Genomic DNA, 7,958 nt, shown 5'->3' with positions numbered 1-7,958 from the left:
GTCATAATACATTTATCATTATTTTATTTATTATTGAATATTTAATTATTATATATTATATATATAATACTATTATTTAATATTCTATTTATTTTATTATTATTTAATATTTAATGATTATATATATTATATATAATATATTTTTTTTTAATATTATTATTAATTATTATAAAATTATGAGAGTTCAAATTGACAAAAAATATACTAGTATAATGTCTATAGATATATCTTAAATAACTAAAGTGAAATATACATATTTAGCCATTTTGCTTTTATTTGTTTTTTTAAGATTACTTAAGTAAACAAATGAAGCCAAGGTTAGTGTCCACTATGGCGGTATCTAGTGGTTACAAACTGCACTACATGTAAAATGGCCCACTAGGAAAGCGGCTTAAACTGTCAAATTCATTTCAGAAAAAAAGTTTTTATGTCTGGCTGTACAACACCTGGTTTAAAGTAGGTGAAAAGTATTTCAAAAGTAGCAAGGTATATATAAAAAGTTATTGAAAATAGTAAGTCTTAAAATCCCTGTTGCTAAAAAAACTAGCATGCAAGTAAAACTAAACATTGATACGCCTGTACAATTTAAGGCACTTGTGGCAGCCGCATTATTTCATCATAACTGTAAAAATTACACACTAAAATATTCCATTTTCAAAAAAATACGCAGGTTCTAGTGAAAAATTAGGCGCGGGGAAATGAGTGAAATAAAAACTGTACAATTACTTGGAATTGTTGGGGCGCTAGATTTCTTTTTGGGGGGGTCGTATCACACCACGAGGCTTTCACGGCTTACAGCTCCGTTCTGGGGAGAAGAAAAAAGGTGTAAATAAAAATAGTGTTACGATGTTAAATATATTATATATTATACAGTGGTACCTCGTCATACAAAATGCTCAAAAAATCTAAATATTATATCTAAAATGGTCCGGCCCACATGAAACCGAGTTGACGTTAAAGCGGCCCGCCAACCAACCCGAGTCTGACACCCTTGATCTATAATCTTCATTTGAATTTGATCCTAAAACAGAAAGTCGGCACTCATGATTTACTTTCCTGGGCCGCACAAAATGATGCGGCGCGCCAGATTTGGCCCCCGGGCCGCCACTTTGACACCTGTGACTTAAAGTAACCTTAACGTGTGTTGTTTTGCCGCCATATCAAAAGCGAAAGTGTCATCCCTCACCTTGCGCAAGTTGCTTTTCTTGGACGACGTCATGCTCTCGTCGTCGCTGTAGGGCGGCGGTAGAACGCCGGGTCCGGCGGGCGGATTCAAAGGCAACGGAGGCGGTCCCCTAGCCCGGTCGGAGCGGCCGCCGTCGCTCTCCAGTCGGTCTCGGCTGCGGGCCCTCTGCTGCTCGCCCAGCCGCTTCCTCTCCATGGCCTCTCTCAGGAAACTGTCGTCGTAGTCGTCTCTCCGGTCCCGGCCTCCGCCGCCGCCGCCCGGCCGCCGGTCCCTCTCCAGGTCCATCAGGTCGTCGCGACTTCGGCTCCGTCTCCCCGGAAGGGCGCCGTATCCACCTCCACCGCCTCTTCGGTAGTCGTCTGGCGAGTAGTCGCGGCGCCGATGCTCGTCTCTGTCGTATCCGGGGCGGCCGCTGCTACTGCGCTCGTCGTCGGAGCTGAAAAGCGGTCGTTTAAAATCGGTTAATTAATTGATTAGGACGGCCCGGTGGATGACCCGGTTAGCGCGCCGTCCGTTCACCCTCTCCGTCCTCTCGGTTCGTCGTGGCGTCGGCGCGGGTAGTCGTCGTCGCGAGCGTAGCGGCGGCCGATGTCGTCCAGGTTCTCCATGGAGCGGGCGCGAGTCCGATCGCCCGCCGCGTAGCCTCGCCGCGGCGGTTCGTCCGGGCGACGGCGGACGTGCTGCGACACGCTGCTGATGGTGCTCATCCCCTCGTCGTCGTCGTAAACCGTGGACAGCGGCGGCGGTTGTGGCCGAGCGCCGCGGCCCCGCGGGTCGCCCGTGTCGTGCAGGGAGGTCACCTGGCTCACGCTCTCCACTGAGAAGTCGGAACAAGTCCATAAAATGTCTTCTATTTGAAGTGTGGGGAAAAAACTTGGGACTCACGGCGGTTGTAGTTAGCCGGTCTGGACGGGTCGAGGTTGGCCAGTTCTCGCTCCATGTAGTAAATGGCGCGCGTGGCGTTCCCGTCGGGGTCCACTTGGATGCGGTAGCCGCTCCGAGCTGGTGGAGTTGGCCATTTGTTAAGGAAACGAAAAAAAAAAAAAAAAAATTGCCAAAATAATCTCCACACGTTCAACTTACCGCCGCCATCTTGGTCGTGCAGCAAAGGAACTTGGGAGCCTTGACCCACTGCATACAAACATTGCAATTCAATTCCACGCACTAACTGGAAATGACTTCTTAACTTAATCGTAGTAAGAAAGAAAAGTTTACTGGCCCGTCAGGCTTATAAAGTACTGGGGCGGAACCGCATAGTACTACGATGATGCTAAATTATGGATAACAATAATAATTTTATTCTTACCTTTATAAATTTTAGTCATATTAAAAAAAAAAAAAAAAAAAACTCTCCAGTGCTAATATTATATGGAATAGAATGCCATTTAAACCGGGTGGTTAGTGCGTCGGCCTCACAGTTCTGGGGCCGACTGTTCGATCCCAGGTGGGTCCTCACTGTGTGGAGTTGGCATGTTCTCGCTGTGCTTGTGTGGCTTTTCTCTAGGTACTCTGGTTTCCTCCCACATCCCAAAACCATGCATGCTAAGCTAGCTAGCTGGCTAACAGTCTAACCCACATGTGTCAAAGTGGCGGCCCGGGGGCTAAATCTGGCCCGGGAAAGTCAATGATGAGTGCCGACTTTCTGTTTTAGGATCAAATTCAAATGAAGAGTACAGATGTATATTAAATTTCCTGATTTTCCCCCTTTTAAATCAATAATTGTCATTTTTTAATCCATTTTTTCTGTGTTTTTAGTTCAAAAATCATTTTGTAAAATCTAAAAATATATTTTTAAAAAGCTATAATAAACCTTGTTTTAGATCTATAAAAAACTGAATATTCAGGGCTTTTAATCCATTTATAAAAAATAAAAAAATCTAAAGATTATATCTAAAATGGTCCGGCCCACGTGAAATCAAGTTGACGTTAAAGCGGCCCACGAACGAGTCTGAGTATGACACCCTTTGTCTAAATAGTGTTAGCGGGAATGGTTGTCCTTTGTCTCCTTGCTCTGCGATTGGCTGGCCACCGATTCCGGGACGGGAGAAGTAAGGTATCAAAATGTCAAACAAAATTAGAATTAAGTTTATTGTAAGGTTAGATTAAATTTATTTTTGAGTGTCAGCATCGTAATCAAAGTTCATTTCAATTTGTTTATGTTATGTTACGAGCGCGTTGCCGTGCAAAAAGTCTGATTTTAGCACTATTAAACACATTTTAGTACTATTAAACCACTAGTTATGTGTTACTTTGTTAATAGATGGCAAATTATAACAAATAAAAATGTTTTTTCCAATCCAATATCATGTTCTGGGTGTTTTTTCAGAGGGATGGAACCAATTAATTTGTTTATAGTTCATTTCAATGGGAAACGTTCATTTGAGTTACAAGTCAATCGACATACAAGCTCAGTACCGGAACGCATTAATCTCGTATCTCGAGGTACCACTGTGCAATTAAAAAAAAAAAAGTTCTCATACCTGAGCTAGTGCCGTCATACTCGCGTCCATATCCGTTCTGCGGCGGGCCGCCGACGCCGTTGGGCAGCGGGAGCATCGGTATGCCGGGCTGCTGGCCGAGCGGTGCCCCGTAGGCCGGCTGGGCGTACATGTTGGGGGCGTACACGGTGGTGTAAACGTTGCCCACGCCTTTCTTCACCGCTTTGCCCGCCTCGTACACTGCGACGGCGGAGACGCGACATCGCGGTCACCAAAACGTTCGTGTACGGGTGAGGCCATTTTAGGGTGAGCGTCACTCACGTGCCCGCGGGCAGCAGCATCGTTCGGGGCAGCAAGGGCAGCTAACGTAGCAGCAGCACGTGTGCGGGCAACACTGGCACCAGCAAATTCCGATCAGTATCAGCAAAAGAAGAAAACCCAGCACCACCACCAACACCAGCAGCCAATCTGCACAAAAATAAATCCATCTAATGAAAAATGAAATTAGTACATGGCACAGACTTGAGGTTTCAATAGTCCTAAGTGTTTGTATGGAGTTTATTACCGTATTTACTCGCATATAAGCCGCTTTTGTCGGGCAAAAAAAATGACTGAATCGAGAGTACGGCTTATAAGCGCATAAAAACACAAAATGCAAAAAAACTGCACGTTGACGGCGCCGTGACACGATGACGTCACGACAAAATGGCGCAATGACGCCATGACGCAAGCGAATGCGACCGATTCTTTCATTTATTTCAGAATAGAGAAAAGATAAACAGATAAAACGCTAAACAAAATTTATTTTGGCGTCTATGAATGAAATTCAAGAAAAAAAAGATACGTATCTTGCATAAAACGTGAAAAAAACTCATGTTCCCATCACTGCTCGCTGGGGGTACAGCCATCTTACCTACGTACCCGGGCAGCCATCTTACGTAGAGGGCTGCCGCCTAAACCTAGTTAAACATGCTCTGACTGGCCAGACACGAGTAGACTTGATTTTGAAAACAAAATTCCACCGTTTTATATCTTGTTCGAAAGTGACAACTACTTTTTGCATGGCAATGCGCTTGTAAAATAACAAACAAATTTAAATGAACTTGGATTACGATGCAAACACACTCAAAAATAGGTCAAATCTAACCTTACACTAAACTTAATTCTAGTTTTGTTTTAAATTTTGATACCTTTCTTCTCCTGGGTCAGCTCTATTGGCCCCGCCTCCACCCTGACTTTCAGATGCAACCTATCGAGGGTTGTTTGCTTTGGTCTTCCCTTCAAAATATTCCCAAAATGATGCACACAAATGTCCTCACAATAGGATAACGCACGACCATTTGCCAACGAGAAGTAGTATATACTCCTCTCGTATTAGCGAACAAGCTCCGCCATTCGCACTGACTAACGGGGGAAAAAAAACTCCGCCCAGTGCTCGTAGAGACATTACACAAGGGAGATGTTCTTATGAGCGGCCTCTCGCGTCCGCTCGTATATCAAGATAAATATTTGCTCAAAATTTTACTCGTAACTCAAATTGCCCGTATGTCTGGGCACTCGTATGTCGAGGTAGCACTGTAATAAGTACAAATAATGTTACTTTTACGATCAAATATTGTATTCGGATCCGACATTTAAGTATGGGTACTTTGGAAAAGGCCATTTGCTTGAATTTTAACGTCGCTGAATCCACTAAGAGGGGCTTTTGTACTACCTTCCATGACCAGCAAGTCAATGCCAGGCAGCAGGTCAGTAGCATTTGACTTTCTCTCTGCGAAAGAAAGATAAAGCCACAATTACTGGATCGTGTGCGCTTTCCAGACGTCGACACGTGCCTGACGCGCCGCATCAAGGCCGTTAAACGCGAGTTGAAAAAAGCTTACGGCGCCTACTCTACCGTCACCCGACCGTAATATAACCGGCCTCTCTGGCTGCCTTATAAGCCTCTAAACCACAGGTCTCAAAGTGACGGCCCCGGGGCCAAATCTGGCCCGCCGCATCATATTGTGTGGCCCGGGAAAGTAAATCATGAGTGCCGACTTTCTGTTTTAGGTTCAAATTAAAATGATAGATATAGATGTACATTATATTTCCTGATTTTCCCCCTTTTAAATAAATAATTGTCATTTTTTAATCCATTTTTTCTGTGTTTTTAGTTAAAAAATCATTTAGATCTATAAAAAACTGAATATTCAGGGCTTTTAATCCATTTATAAAAAAAAATCTAAATATTATATCTAAAATGGTCCGGCCCACGTGAAATCAAGTTGACGTTAAAGCGGCAGGTTGAACACCCAAAACTGTCTTGTGATTGGTTATTTTGTTTCCTTATGCCCTGCGATTGGCTGCTCACCCATTCAGGTGCCCGTAGTGAGCTGGGGTAGGCTCCAGCACCCCCCGCGACCCTTGTCAGAAGTGGTTTGGAAAATGAATGTGTGAAAATGAGAGATAGTTGACACTTTACCCAAGACAATGAGCTCCGTGAAAGCTTCTCCATTCCCAGTCAGGTCTTGCGAGGAGATGACGGAGCACACGTAGACGCCGCTGTCGCCCCACGCCGTCTGCGTGATGCTCAAGTCGGCGTCTGGTGGCGAAAACATTAGAAAAATGTCAATGTTCTGATAAAAAAATTGTAACAATGTCGGTCAAAAGAGAACGTCTGGAAAAAGTCGAAGGCGAACTCACCGTTGACGATGCTAATTTTGCGTCCTTGGTATTCGGCGCCCAGCGTGACGGCGCTGCCCTGTTTGGACGCCACGATGCGAACCGTCCGCTGGCTGTCGGCGCACTCGATGTTGGGGTCGTAGTTGGGGTTGTTCTGGGTCAGGATGTTGTCCACGCTGCTGGGGTTGAGCGCCGCCTGCACCGGGTCGCGGCAGTACGACTTGTAGCGCCACGTGACCACCGGCGGCTGGATGGCCGTGGTCTGGAATTTGCACGTGAGCGTGACGGGCTGGAACAGGATGACCACGTAGCGCTTCGTGGAGCTGCTCACGGACACCGCCATCGCCGAATCTGAAAAATATTCAACATAAAACTAATCCAGGGTGGGAATCAAGCTAGCATGCTAAAAACGGAAGCTAAGGTGCTCTTTAAATTTGAATAGTATCAAAAGCCACACCGACTAAATTTGATTACAGATAAAACCTTGTTAGGTAATTAGTATTATTATTTCTATCAGTGTGAGATAGTATTGAGTCATCTAGTTTGTTATGTTTGTACACACAATAGTAGTTACAAATAAAATACACACTACAAGATAAGCTAGTTGGGGTTAAGTCCAGCGTTGGAACAAGCTAGCATGCTAAATAATGAAGCTTTTTAAAATCTGAAATAATTTGAAAAACAAAAGCCGCCCTTATCAAATTTTATATACACGTAAAAACATTGTAAGGTAAGAAGTAGTAGTATTTCTTCCCCGCGAGTATCAGTGTGAGACAGTAATGAGTCATCTAGTTGGTCATCTCTGTACAATCGATACATTCAATAGTAGTTACACCCAAAATGGACACTTGTACATTATGTTATAGAACAGGAATTAATTGACATTCAAATATAAAACTGGGTCAAATTAATAAGATAGGTTGACTGCCATTTTGTGCAGACAAGCGTCTATCAGAACAAAACATAAGATTCCGACTTTTTGGGTGACTTTGAACGCAATACTTGAACATTTAACGCCAACAGCTAAAAATGTTTTATTTTAACGAACGAATATTTTTAAAAAGCCATTACATTTGTTTCAACTCGACGTATCTTACAAGTGTTCATTAAATAGTTTGCGTCGAGTTAGAGTAAAAGAAAGTCATATTTGGAGAGGGACATTTAGAGGCGGAAGCGGGCCCACCCAGGTAAAGCGAAAACAGAAGCCTTTTTCTTACCTGTAGCCAAAGCCACGGCAATAAATGCCGCCCAAAAGTTCTTCATTCCGCCGTTCTCCACGTCTTAGTCGACGAATCTTGTCTTTCTGCTCGAAAAAAAGTTCCCAAATAGCAACTTTACATATCGTTCTTAGCGTGCTTTTTCGCTCAGCCAGGTAGCGCCAGCCCCATTTTGTGACGCCTCGAGTTTCATCGTGGGTGGAAGTACCTGAACGCACCACGCAGGTGCAACGTAACACTTTACCAAAAAAGGGAGGGGAAACCCCAGATTTAGACATTTATTTTCTCTAAAATTCAGTCGTTTAACCAAATAACCACTTCCAGACAAATGATAACAATTATCAAAAACATAAAAAACGTTAATTTTCAACCTTCCATATTAAACTAGATGTAAAAATCAAGACTAAAACTTTGAAACCACCTGCTTATAAAAGTGGTATGACCCGTTGGCGA

The 7,958-nt window shown here is 43.7% G+C and overlaps 1 protein-coding gene across 2 annotated transcripts; it reads right to left on the bottom strand.

The window, feature by feature from the left end:
- Positions 1–256: 256 nt before the first annotated feature.
- lsr (lipolysis stimulated lipoprotein receptor) lies at positions 257–7,901 on the bottom strand. 2 transcript variants are annotated; one of them, XM_077597756.1, is made up of 11 exons: positions 7,506–7,901; positions 6,310–6,639; positions 6,089–6,208; positions 5,339–5,395; positions 3,946–4,092; positions 3,667–3,864; positions 2,270–2,317; positions 2,072–2,188; positions 1,706–2,003; positions 1,187–1,622; positions 257–805 (listed from the first exon to the last, which is right to left on the bottom strand). In XM_077597756.1, exons 1-11 carry the CDS (start codon positions 7,549–7,551, stop codon positions 770–772), a joined length of 1,833 nt encoding a protein of 610 aa, XP_077453882.1. In that variant the 5' UTR covers positions 7,552–7,901; the 3' UTR covers positions 257–769. The 2 variants fall into 2 exon arrangements, with proteins under 2 accessions (XP_077453882.1, XP_077453883.1); XM_077597757.1 differs by lacking the exon at positions 5,339–5,395 and having other exon boundaries at positions 7,506–7,890.
- Between the last annotated feature and the right edge of the window lie 57 nt (positions 7,902–7,958).

This window comes from Stigmatopora argus, chromosome 4, assembly GCF_051989625.1.
Source record: "Stigmatopora argus isolate UIUO_Sarg chromosome 4, RoL_Sarg_1.0, whole genome shotgun sequence".
NCBI lineage: Eukaryota > Metazoa > Chordata > Actinopteri > Syngnathiformes > Syngnathidae > Stigmatopora > Stigmatopora argus.
Note: the sequence above shows the minus strand (reverse complement) of the source record. Positions and strands in the feature narration are given on the sequence as shown.

Bases quoted from the DNA above. Each gene is read 5' to 3' on its own strand.
- lsr (XM_077597756.1), bottom strand. From the start codon at position 7,551: ATGAAGAACTTTTGGGCGGCATTTATTGCCGTGGCTTTGGCTACAG. The intron at 6,640-7,505 runs GTAAGAAAAAGG...AATATTTTTCAG, and splicing joins TGCCGTGGCTTTGGCTACAG to ATTCGGCGATGGCGGTGTCC. The intron at 4,093-5,338 runs GTAGTACAAAAG...ATTTTTGTGCAG, and splicing joins TGACTTGCTGGTCATGGAAG to ATTGGCTGCTGGTGTTGGTG.